At 37.9% G+C, this 12,681-nt stretch overlaps 3 protein-coding genes across 5 annotated transcripts; 1 reads left to right on the top strand and 2 right to left on the bottom strand.

The window, feature by feature from the left end:
• LOC104742486 (polyadenylate-binding protein RBP47A-like) lies at positions 1,336-5,695 on the top strand. 2 transcript variants are annotated; one of them, XM_010463501.2, is made up of 7 exons: positions 1,336-2,043; positions 2,778-2,813; positions 3,320-3,803; positions 4,019-4,086; positions 4,161-4,291; positions 4,439-4,532; positions 5,202-5,695. In XM_010463501.2, exons 1-7 carry the CDS (start codon positions 1,618-1,620, stop codon positions 5,328-5,330), a joined length of 1,368 nt encoding a protein of 455 aa, XP_010461803.1. In that variant the 5' UTR covers positions 1,336-1,617; the 3' UTR covers positions 5,331-5,695. The 2 variants fall into 2 exon arrangements, with proteins under 2 accessions (XP_010461803.1, XP_010461802.1); XM_010463500.2 differs by lacking the exon at positions 1,336-2,043 and having other exon boundaries at positions 2,073-2,813.
• LOC104742485 (zinc finger protein ZOP1) lies at positions 5,905-7,890 on the bottom strand. 2 transcript variants are annotated; one of them, XM_010463499.2, is made up of 6 exons: positions 7,677-7,889; positions 7,327-7,527; positions 7,147-7,231; positions 6,788-6,837; positions 6,594-6,689; positions 6,381-6,519 (listed from the first exon to the last, which is right to left on the bottom strand). In XM_010463499.2, the coding sequence occupies exons 1-5, from the start codon at positions 7,683-7,685 to the stop codon at positions 6,594-6,596; spliced, it is 441 nt and encodes a 146-aa protein (XP_010461801.1). In that variant the 5' UTR covers positions 7,686-7,889; the 3' UTR covers positions 6,381-6,519. The 2 variants fall into 2 exon arrangements, with proteins under 2 accessions (XP_010461800.1, XP_010461801.1); XM_010463498.2 differs by lacking the exon at positions 6,788-6,837 and having other exon boundaries at positions 5,905-6,519; positions 7,677-7,890.
• LOC104742484 (CDPK-related kinase 8) lies at positions 8,085-11,317 on the bottom strand. Its single transcript, XM_010463497.2, has 11 exons — positions 10,549-11,317; positions 10,296-10,426; positions 10,148-10,189; positions 9,956-10,064; positions 9,788-9,866; positions 9,394-9,690; positions 9,177-9,292; positions 8,980-9,087; positions 8,813-8,875; positions 8,555-8,722; positions 8,085-8,466 (listed from the first exon to the last, which is right to left on the bottom strand). Exons 1-11 carry the CDS (start codon positions 11,116-11,118, stop codon positions 8,323-8,325), a joined length of 1,827 nt encoding a protein of 608 aa, XP_010461799.1. The 5' UTR covers positions 11,119-11,317; the 3' UTR covers positions 8,085-8,322.

The raw sequence follows: 12,681 nt of genomic DNA, 5'->3' as shown, positions 1-12,681 counted from the left end.
ACTATCGGTGCTATTATTCTCTCCCTTTTGATCCTTATCCCCTTTAGTATTCGGGAAACGGTGTTAAAATTCAAAACTAGAGATACTAATCTTGGATTTGATGATGTGCTAGCACTTTTCCAATCCGACCAAATTGTTGCTCCTGTTCATGTTTATATTGTTTGTGTGATGGAATTATGGTTGCCCCAGTTTGACCCCTGTTGGGTAGAGATGTCGAGTTTTTATATGCTTTGGGCCAAATATTGGCGACAAGTTATGATTGGCATTGAACAGATCTGGTGGATGAGAAATATATTGGTGACGATTAGATGGGAATCTACTAACACAAGAGGCTCGGGTACTTGGCTTGATAAAATAAAACTATTTGTATTGCAGAGATTTACAGAGACGTCGAAATATTCTAGAAAGACTGTGGTGCAGACGTTTTGGTGCCAATATGTCTACATTACAGAATTAGTTTTGGGCACATTGGGTTTAATGTTACGTTTTGTGAAAAGAAGTGTCAGCCAAAAGTTGTTGCATACAATTCGTAATAAAGAGAAATCAAATATGAAGTTGGACAATAAAGGATCTTCTGATCGGTTAGCGAATAACGCTACTCTACGGAAAGCATCGTCAAAATCCATTCTGTTGTATTTTTCTTAGTGTATGACACATACATCTATGTATGTAATTGTGTTACAATAATTCTAAATGTTTTTGTAAAACTCTTTGATTTTAATGAAATTTGTTTTTGGTGAAAAAAAAAAAAGGTATCTCAAGAATATCTCAAAATTGATTATACGATAAAAAAAATTGCATCAATATGTTTTATGCCAAGCTTCCCAAATTGTCATAAAATTTTGTGATTTTTCACGACCTGACGTCATTTTACAGTTGATTTGTGCTAACATTTTTAACCATAATCACAAATCTTATTAATGAAAAAAAAACAGTTTATATAACGAGCTCGCCCTTTTCATAGATCACGAAGCATTAAAACATATGGATCCAGTCCACAAGCTTAAGTCTCATCCTCGTAAACTTCTTTTTGGTTTACGATATCCATTTATCCCAATCAAAACACTCAAAAGCACTTTCAAATCCATTTAGCCCAAAACAAAATACCCAATATAAACTTTACCCGATTTGGAATCATCATCAACTGTCATAAATTGATGTCAACCCCTAAAAATACGGTCGAATCAGAACCGTCGGATCTACAAAACTAAACTTACATACAAGTCAAGAAAATAGTACAAAACTACAACAACATGGCTTCACCACGTACATGGGCCCCACGTTCCCACCACTTCTCTTTCAGACCTAAAGTGAATGAAACCAAACAAAGAGAGAAAGAAAAAAAAAGAAAAAAAAAAAGCCTTAAACCCTCCGAATCTACACAACACACTCTCTTCCCTCTTCTCTTCTCTCTCTCCGCCTCCATTTTATCTTCCAAGAAACCCAAACCAAATCTAATCCTCTCTCTCTCGGTCTCCTTCATTAACCAAAAACTACCTTACCAAATTACAAATACATATCGAGAGAGAGAGAGAGAACGAAGAAAGATTCTAAATTTCTAAGTCTTCTTCTTCCAACCAGATCGGATCCGAAAAGTTTCCATAAATTTTTTAAAAGATGCAGGCACCAAACAACAACAACGGCTCAACAGATTCGGCGTTACCAACATCAGCAGGAACAACACCACCGTTGCAGCAATCAACTCCACCGCCTCAGCAGCAGCAACAGCAACAACAACAGCAGTGGCAACAACAACAACAGTGGATGGCTGCGATGCAGCAATACCCTGCAGCTGCTATGGCTATGATGCAACAGCAGCAAATGATGATGTATCCTCACCACCAATACGCTCCTTACAATCAAGCCGCGTATCAGCAGCATCCTCAGTTTCAATACGCTGCTGCTTATCAGCATCACCAGGGTCAACAGCAGCAGAAGCAGCAGCAGCAGCAGAAGCAGCAGCAGCAGCAGCCACGCGGTGGATCTGGTGGTGATGATGTGAAGACCCTTTGGGTTGGTGATCTTCTTCATTGGATGGATGAGGCTTATCNAAACCAAACAAAGAGAGAAAGAAAAAAAAAGAAAAAAAAAAAGCCTTAAACCCTCCGAATCTACACAACACACTCTCTTCCCTCTTCTCTTCTCTCTCTCCGCCTCCATTTTATCTTCCAAGAAACCCAAACCAAATCTAATCCTCTCTCTCTCGGTCTCCTTCATTAACCAAAAACTACCTTACCAAATTACAAATACATATCGAGAGAGAGAGAGAGAACGAAGAAAGATTCTAAATTTCTAAGTCTTCTTCTTCCAACCAGATCGGATCCGAAAAGTTTCCATAAATTTTTTAAAAGATGCAGGCACCAAACAACAACAACGGCTCAACAGATTCGGCGTTACCAACATCAGCAGGAACAACACCACCGTTGCAGCAATCAACTCCACCGCCTCAGCAGCAGCAACAGCAACAACAACAGCAGTGGCAACAACAACAACAGTGGATGGCTGCGATGCAGCAATACCCTGCAGCTGCTATGGCTATGATGCAACAGCAGCAAATGATGATGTATCCTCACCACCAATACGCTCCTTACAATCAAGCCGCGTATCAGCAGCATCCTCAGTTTCAATACGCTGCTGCTTATCAGCATCACCAGGGTCAACAGCAGCAGAAGCAGCAGCAGCAGCAGAAGCAGCAGCAGCAGCAGCCACGCGGTGGATCTGGTGGTGATGATGTGAAGACCCTTTGGGTTGGTGATCTTCTTCATTGGATGGATGAGGCTTATCTCCATACCTGTTTCTCTCACACCAACGAGGTATCTATCTTTCTTCTAGTCCTATGTTTGTAGTGGTGCTAGATTTGATATTTTTGTAATTCAGATCGTGATTTGTTTGTTTAAATTATGTGCGTGGAATCTTTCTTTTTTTGCGTGTTCTGACATGGAAAGTGATAGATCCGTGACTTTCTTTTTTTCCTGTTGTTGGAAAGATTCGTTATTGTGAATCCAATGTAAAATTTGGCAAGTTTTGAACTTTTTGATTGTGTTTAAGATCTAAACTGTGTAGAAGCCAAATGGTTGACATTTAGGGTAATGGAGAACTATCTTGACCTGAAAAAGGACAGACTTTTAAAGTTCATTTCATATGGCAAGAAAAGTACATTGCCACATATAGAGAACATTTCTTGTTATAGGAACAAAAAGAACTCCAAACATGTCACAGGGATCTGTTCTGTTTTAGCTTATTTTCTCTGTTTTTTTTTTTGTTTTCTTTTCCCTTTGAGCTTATTCTTTCTTGTTTTATTGTTTTGTGATGTGTTTAGGTTTCTTCTGTGAAAGTTATTCGCAACAAGCAAACTTGTCAATCTGAAGGGTATGGTTTTGTTGAGTTTCTTTCACGTTCAGCAGCTGAAGAAGCTCTTCAGAGCTTTAGCGGTGTGACCATGCCGAACGCAGAACAGCCTTTCCGTTTAAACTGGGCATCTTTCAGTACTGGTGAGAAGAGAGCATCAGAAAATGGTCCGGACCTATCGATATTTGTTGGAGATTTGGCTCCAGATGTGAGTGATGCTGTCTTGCTTGAGACTTTTGCTGGTAGATATCCATCTGTCAAAGGTGCAAAAGTTGTGATCGATTCCAACACCGGGCGTTCCAAAGGTTACGGGTTTGTCAGGTTTGGTGATGAGAATGAGCGGTCAAGAGCTATGACAGAAATGAATGGTGCTTTCTGTTCAAGCAGGCAAATGCGTGTTGGTATTGCTACCCCTAAAAGGGCTGCTGCTTATGGCCAACAAAATGGTTCACAAGGTAAGTAATGATATAATCTTTGTCACTTAATGTAGCATAAGTTTTGTATTTCCATGTTTTCTCTCTGTTTAGTATGCTAGTGGTTTTGTTTTCTGTTTATGTCTCTTTTACTAGTGACAAATAAGTTTTTTTGAATATGAATGTTAAGTTTTAATAACTTGTTGATGCTTTCAACATAGTATCTAAAGTGAATTGTAATGTTTTCATTGGATTAGCTCTGACACTGGCTGGTGGACATGGAGGAAATGGTTCACTGTCTGATGGGGAATCAAACAATTCAACAGTAAGTTCTCTTATTAGCTATTACTTGCTAACAACAGTATACCTCACTGTTCATTGTCTTTTACTACATTGCAGATATTTGTTGGCGGTATTGATCCTGATGTTACCGAAGAAGACCTCATGCAACCCTTTTCCCAATTTGGGGAGGTTATTTCAGTGAAGATTCCAGTAGGAAAAGGATGCGGCTTTGTCCAGTTTGCTAACAGGTACTAACCTGTTCTTTGCTTGTCAGCTTATTCATCCAGTAGGGTGGGACTTTGTTCAATCATGATGAGCAATCCCGTGGGTGCTCATTTAAGAGTGAAGATGGGTATGTAGTTGCAATGTGTGTGACGTGCCATTGGTTTTGACAGGCAAAGTGCTGAAGAGGCCATCGGGAACTTGAACGGGACAGTCATTGGGAAAAACACTGTCCGGCTATCTTGGGGACGAAGCCCCAATAAACAGGTACAATAAAAATTAACTTGGATAGTATGTTTTGTATCAATGAAACCTTGTATGCATTTCTATTAGTATGGTCCAGGTCAAACTAAGTTTTAGAGTTCTTTTGAGTCATTTGATTTTTGTCTCTCCATAAATGGATAAAGATACAGGAATCCTTAAAAGCCAGAGTCAGTAGTTGACATTTGATAGGAGTAGGTGGTGCATTGCGGGCCATAAAGACCTAGTGGAATTTAGCACCTTCTCACAGTTTTTGTTGACTATTTTGATTGGCAAATCTAATGCATATCACCTAGGCCCACTTGTCATTTCCCTGGTCATTATCCAATTACTGAAAAATTGTGATGGTTCAGTCAAGTGTTTCTTCTAATTAAAGATTAATGAGCTAGTTGAAGCCTTTTCCGACCAATGTTATTGTTTATCTCGAGAGGTTGTCTAAGATTCATGTTTGTCTTGAGTCTATTACTTGTTGTAATCAGTGGACAAGCTAACTTAATCTCTACAAGAATGTCTTACTGCCATACACTTGGTGTTAACGTTTACTCAATCAACTATATTTTGCATCCATCATTGAGTGAGCCTGTGGCATGGATGATTAACCAACACGGTAGCATTTAACCGTGATGATCTGCCGTATGTTTTATTCTATTCACTAACATTGTTCAACTTTTACAGTGGAGAGGTGACTCTGGTAACCAATGGAACGGAGGATACTCAAGAGGACAAGGTTACAACAATGGATATGCTAATCAAGACTCAAACATGTACGCTACTGCAGCGGCTGCTGTCCCGGGAGCTTCTTGAAAGTGTGTTGGTACGTCTCTATCATCAAAAGAAACCGTGAGTCCTGGACTCACGGGAATTGGGTTAAAAAAAAAAACAAGCCATTGGATGATCAAAGTGATCCGATGATAGTTGTTGGTTTGGATGTTAGCTCGCACCATCCAAACTAAAACCTCTTAAGTCCAAAGAGGGTTGTGTATCCTGGATTTGAATCTTGCTTATCTTGCTGTCTCAGTCTCTGTCAAAATTTTGGGGTTGTCTAAAACTTGAATTTTATTTCTAGTTCTTTTTAAGTTTATTTGGTCTGTTACGGAGACTTCCTCAAAGCCAGAGTTTGGTCCACAATAAGCAATCTTCCAAATCGTTTGGATCAGTTGCTACTTTTATTTGCGTTTTTCAAGTTTTTAGATTCTAGAGTCGATTTATCTTGAAAAACTTGATGATTCATGAAAACAAAAAGCTCAAGACTTGTGTTTCTCTAATCATTCAATATGGTAATTGATAGGATCAATTTAAGAGCTAATAAAAACAACTTAACGTTTTTAAAGGTGTAGTAATCTATTGAAATGTCTCAAAACTTTGAATCCTCATCAAATTCTGGTAAAATGTGGGGATTTCCACTCCATCACTTAAACAAAAAAAAATTGAATATATTTGTACAAAGATGGAATTGATAAATGAAAAAAAAAAAAAGATGGAATTGATTTGATTGGAACAACAGTTAAAAGAACACAAGACAAATCCCTCCGAGAGTTACCAGAGAGTATTTGAATAAACGTTATGCAGGGATAAACGAAATAACCACCACAATGTGATCAATCATAACTCTTCTCAGCTTAGCCTCCCTTCTACCGAGTGATGCATCAAAAAGGTCTATTGTAAAGACCGAGCAATGGTTTTTCTCTTTCGTCAACTCGTTTCCTAGCAGCTTCTCTCGCCCTCAATGCAGCTTTCTCTTCTGCGGATACTTTCTTCGGTTTCTCATCTTGTCTCTTTCTCTTGTTGTTGCCAAGATCAACAGATGAAGGAGCTCCTTTCACAGCTCTTTTAGGGTTTAATGAAGCTGAGACAAGGCGGCCAGGTGGTTTCACCAAACTTGGTCCAGCTTCTGAAGAAGGTACCATAGGCTTTTTAACCAGAGGTACTTTAGTTCCTTTATCAGATGATGTTTTAACCGCAGCGTATGCCTCGTCTTGTGTCACCCAATGGCCTGTTACATTACAAGTGTAAGCACACACAGAAAAATTGTATACCATAAAAAAAAGCTTGATTACCATCACATACCTATTGAATCACTGTAATAGAACCCAGACTTTGAATCATAGTGCAAACCATTGGTCTGGTTGTAATAATAGCCTGAAGCACTGTCAAGCATCCAACCTGCCATAACAATATGATTATTACTACACGAAACGAAAAAAAACATATCTACGAATGAAAAAGGCTAAGAAATATGCCAATCAAAATGATGAAAGAACCTGAGAGTGACTCAAAAGAGGGAACCGTTTTGCTCTCTGGTGATGATTCTCTATAGAGTTATAGGGCATTAAAACTTATAAGTCAAAAAGTCTTTTGCAAAGATGGGTATAACATGACAAATGGAAGAATCAGACACTGCTTGGTTTTGTTCATACTTTAGGTCAATAAAGGCAATTCACAAATCCAGTTTCATGGAGTAGGCAATCATCTCATTTTCCTCTATGACCTCAATATGTTAGTCTATAACAAACAGATCCAAAGCTAAGCAACAACCCTGAATATAACAGCTACGTTGAACAACAAACTTACTAATGACATGAGATGATGATAAAAAGCAATCATAGAGAGAGACACTTACCCGCTGTACCATCCTCTGGTGCACCGTTTGCTTTTGCTACTTGCTGAGCAGTTGCTATATCTTTCTGATAGCTACGAGTTGCTTTCTGAAAATAAGTTGAAGAAAAAAAGTGGAGTCAGAAACAAACATTAATGGCAAGGAAACAAGAATTGAGTGTTGTGATATATGATGATTACTCACAGCTTCGATCTGTTGAAGCAATTTTTCGTTTTTCTTGAGCTCTTTATCTTTGGCTGCACTCTTCTCACGCATATCAGTGAGCTTCTTATCGACACATTCTCGGTGACGCTTACCAAGCTCATGGTTTCTAATACTTGTTGGATTGTTCTGTATCCAGATCTTACAGAAGTCGCACCATTTGTTCCCTTGGCTAACCCAATACTGCCAAACAACCCAAAAAGAAAACAAATTCAATATCAATTTCAATTACGAAACAAGAAGACGAACAAGATTGATAATTTGAACAGGGTTTCGTAATTCGAAGGGAATTATATAAGAAGTGTAGAGAAAAGATGCGAATTTTGATTTACCTCAGTCATGGTTCTCGATCAGGGAGATGAAAGATTGAAGCGAAGCTTAAAAACCCACAAAACGAACTTGCCGGAACTTAAAGAACAAATTTTTATCAGGATTCAGAAACCAATTGATGAAGAAAAATCCTCGAGAGAGAGAGAGAAAGAGATTCAAAACCCTAATAATGCCTTCGACCCGATTCAGAGAGGAGAGAATTATATAAAATTTGGGGAAAGAATCAATTTTTATAATTTCTAATTTATTTCCATCTCCCGAACCGGTCTGAATTGGTTAAGACGATTCAGATCTCAACACTTAAAACCACAGTCGCTAACCGGGAAAAACCAAACTCTCGAAGCACCTTTGAAGCTATTTATAATAATTAAAAATCTTACAGTATTACTATTTTCCTAAGGAACAGAAGAGAAAACTAAAATCTTACTCTTGACTTCACATTGAAAATGAAAGTCACTGTGGTTGGTCACTATTATATATTATTACAACAACAATGGTCGACTTGTTCTTGTAAGGAAGTTTTCATTCCTTTTACAATCCTGACAAAACTATCACATTTCCAATTCCAATCCAAGAATCAAGAGTAAAGCTTTTGACATCTTTTTTTTTTCTTTTTTCTATCGACTTCACTTTGTCACGGTTGTTTCACTATCGTGTAGTTTTCACCGGTTGTCGAACAGAGACTCCATGTAACAGTTTAACAAACCCGAAGAAGCTCAGTTTCCCATCATTGTGTCTGATCCAATCGTTTAGAACCGAATGTACGGTTATAGCTGGTCCAACACCAAGTTCCTGCAAACTCGGAACATGTGTCGCGGCTGTAAGAAATATATTTCTTTTGTTTTTAGACACTGTTGAGAGTCAAACTTAAAAGACTTACAGAGGCAAGTTCTTCAATGACAATAGCTCGGTTTCCATTCTTGTCGAAAAGCTCGTAAGCATGTCGAATGCTCTGTTCCCAACAATCAAGCGACTCGTGCTGATGAACGTTTATTGCAGCTGCACAAAACTCTTCAAAATCCATTCCTCTGTACTGAAGTCCATTTAGCTGTACACGCCAGTCATTGAAAGGGAAATTAACACCAAACTGTTAAAAGCATATATCAAAAATCCAAGAGAACACAGATATGTATATTACCAAAGCAAGAAACTCTGGGATCCGAGATTCCTTCATTGCTTCTGTGGCATTGCTTGCCAGTGCCTGTCCAAACAGAAAAATAAAATTGCAATGGGGATTTAATTATTACTACAGTGTTTCTGTATGTCTTAAAGAGGAACATTAAGAGAAGTTTTAGTGTCACAAACCAGTCTAATGCTATCCACTGTGATTAAGCCATCTTTGTTTGGTGCAAGGAGAGAAAATTGAGTTTTCAGGTACAGCATTTCATCTTTGACTAACGTCTTAGACAACGCCTGTAAAATGAGAGCACATAATACTATAATAGTGAGAAAATAGTCTTCAGTGTTCTTTTCGACATTTTTAAAGACTTTCAAAAACATACCCTCAAAGCAGCTTTGCGCAATGGAGAAGATCGCAAGTATGCCTTCATCTGCCTAAAGATCAAGATATCGAAAGGGATGTTCATGTCCGTATTATAACCTCGGATCCAAGGATGCACTGAAAAAAGTAATAAGGAACTGGATTTGGTGATTTATGATTTACCAAAAGAAAGAAGACATATAAATCTATAAAGAGCTGTGAAATTCAAAATAACTGACTCAGGGCTTGGGAGGCTGACATTCTTCTCCGAGGATCCTTAAACAGTAACCGCTTAACAAAGTCTTTAGCCTCAAAAGACAAGAAGGGCCAAGGAGGTTCATCGAAACTCGGGTCAGCTTTAAGAACTGCTCTGAAAATTCCGGATTCGGTTCTTGCCCAAAACGGACGGCTACCACATAATAGAATGTATCCTATGACTCCAATGCTCCATACATCCGCTTCTGTAGTATATGATCTGTGTAGAACTTCAGGAGCTACGTAGTATGCACTTCCCACTATATCGTTAAGTCTTTCATCTTTCACAATAAAGATCACAAAACACCATTTTTTAAGCTTACTAACCAGAAGTAAATAGAAAGAAACAGTGACATAGTAAAATGCGTGATGATGAACCTGGTCTGACAAAGTCTGATAAACCAAAGTCTATGGCTTTAAGCTGAGAATTCTCCTCCTTGGAAGTGTACAAGAAGTTCTGACGATGAAACAGTAATCAACAAAACATTCCACACATAAACTAAAGGATATACTCTTGTTTCCAGTTCAAAGAAAATTGTGCCTCACCTCTGGTTTAAGATCTCGATGAACAACTCCTTGGAGATGACAGAAAGCTACCACATTTAGGATTTGTATAATCACTGGTTTTGCATCATTCTCTGAGTATTTCCCTCCCCTATAACAAAACAAAGATGAAACTCTTTGTACAAGCAGCTCAATCTTGACCATACGTATCAACTATTTTTAAGTAGCACACACCTTGCTAGTATTCTGTCAAGAAGTTCACCACCTTCACATAGCCTGCAAATTCAAAACTACTTAAATCCCATAATGCAGCAATAGGTGCGTTTTACCAAATTCATTTCAAACAAGGAATTGAAATGTTACAATAACATAATTATCTTACTCCATTGCAATGTAGACGTTCGCATTGTCCTCAAATGCATCATGGAATTGAACCAGATTCTTATGTCCAGATAGAGCCTGTAGAATTTTCACTTCCCTTCTCACATCTTCTATAGCAATTGCAGTTGTCATCTGCCAAAACAAAAGAATTAACACATTCAATTCTATCAACCGACATTACAAATTGACTAAGAACAAGAAACTAAGCCAATTGAGGATTTCAAAACTGAGTAAAATATGTGAACTCCTTAGACCTTAGATTTTGGGATGATCTTAACAGCAACCACTTGACCTTTAAGCTCTCCTTTCTTGAACTTAGCAGAGCAAGTGTACCCAAAATGCCCTCGTCCAATCTCTTCCCCTAATTCTACTCTACTGTGAAAATCCTTAGAGAACCCAAACCTTTTGTCGAGCCCTAACTCCTCTTCCTCATCCTGCGTCAGATTCTTCGCCGCCTGCTGCGTCGCCGATAAAGCAGGCTCCTTTTTCCCTCTCCTCCGCCGTATCGCCGCCCTTATATGTTTCGCCGGAGACGGAGGGTGAAACGCGCGGCGCAGCTGACGGAGCGGGGTGCTGGTCAGGCTCTTGCTCTCTCCTCTTTCGCCACCTTCGCCGACGTCGCGACTCTTATTCCGGCGGTGGCGAGCAGGGCTGGGCGTGTAAAAGGGGAAGAAAGGAGAGGCCTTTGCGGCAGAAGGGGTTGGAAGTGGCGATTTGCCGGGATGGGTAGGGGCAAAATCGTCAATTTGGGGATACTCGTTACCGGGAGCGAAAGGGTTCGGTCTACCGGAGGAGGTCGAGGGTTTGGAGGTACAGCCACCCATAATCTCCGGCGAAAGGTTTTTAAAAAAGGAGCTTGCTTTATGATAAAATTCACAGTAATGCCATCAAAGGAATGATTTTGAGAGAGAGAGAGAGAGAAGCAGAGGAAGTGTAACTGTTAGAATTGAAATTTCAATTTTGAATCTGAAGTTCTGAAGAAGGAGGAGAGTAGGAAGAAGAAGAAGATGTATGCATTGGTTAGTAAATTTAGTTGCTTTCGGCCACGTATTAATTGGCCTTTAATTTATTGGCCCATTTTTATTTTTAAAAAAAATCTCCGATCTGTTATGTTTTATTTTTAAAATGAGGTCATCTTTTTCAACCGTAGTGACATCATAACTTTTTTGGTACGAGTTTTTCGCTTTCGGCATTCGGCTAAATCGGGTTATTCGGGTCGGTTTATTCGGTTGTTTAGAAATTCGTTTTTTTTTTAAATTTCACCCAATAGACCCGAATTAAAATTCGGTTCAGGTCGGTTTGGAAGTCAGTTTGTTCGGGTCGGTTATTGGATAAAATTTATGTTCCGAAATTGAACTGTAATTTTTCTTTTTTCGGTTTATTCGGTTTACATCTCGGTTTACATATTAGGAAATAGAAATTTACACTCTTACAAATCCATATCCAATAAAAACCCATTACAAAAACAATAAAAAGCCCAAAAATAATACCTATCATATATTTTTTAGCCCAACAACCCAATAAAATGTCAGGGTTTTGACAGCTGCCGCACACTACAAGAAAATATGGATTTTACGACTACAATTAGCGACTATATATGTAGTCGTCATTTTTGGCGACTAAGTAGTGACTATCTAGCGACTATTTTACGACTACAAATATTTGATTGTATATTAGTCGTTTTTTAACGACTGCATATGTTAGTCGCTAGTTTAGTCATAATTTAGTGACTATTTTATGACTATATTGCACACCGAAATATGTAGTTGCTAAATAGTCACCAATTTAGCGATTAATATGCGACTTATAGTAAACAGTCGCTAAGAAGTCGCATATCAGTCGCTATTTAAGAAAATCATAATTTTTAAAATTTAACCCCAAACCCTTAACCAAACCCCAAAACCTAAATCATAAACTCTAAATCTTAGAAATTAATTCATAAGTCATAAATTCAAAACTTAATCCCAAATCATAAACCTATACCCCAAACCTGTACTTTAAACCTTATATCTTAATTTTAAACTTTTATAATGCATAGTATATAGAAATTAAATTATAAACCATTTAACCAAAATATAACCATTATGTGTATAAAATTAAATCTAATCTAAAACTATTTAGTGTATATATATAATTTAATACTTCCAAAAACTAATTACTTATAAAATTTATTAAATTAGTCATTTTAAAATCTGAAACTAATTGTTGATAAACAAAAAAAAAACTTAAATACTATATCATTTAGTCTGAGCCTTGAGAGGTTTTTGTACCACTTTGGATTTTGATATGAATTGAAAATTGGCCAACAAAAAAAAAGAAAAAAAATCAACAAACAAAGAAGGGTCAATTTGCCAACTAGCCATATTTACATATATAATTAAGAATAT

This window comes from Camelina sativa, chromosome 14 (genome assembly GCF_000633955.1).
Source record: "Camelina sativa cultivar DH55 chromosome 14, Cs, whole genome shotgun sequence".
Taxonomy (NCBI): Eukaryota; Viridiplantae; Streptophyta; class Magnoliopsida; order Brassicales; family Brassicaceae; genus Camelina; species Camelina sativa.
The sequence above is the reverse complement of the archived record's forward strand: the minus strand, read 5'-3'. Positions and strand labels throughout refer to the sequence as shown.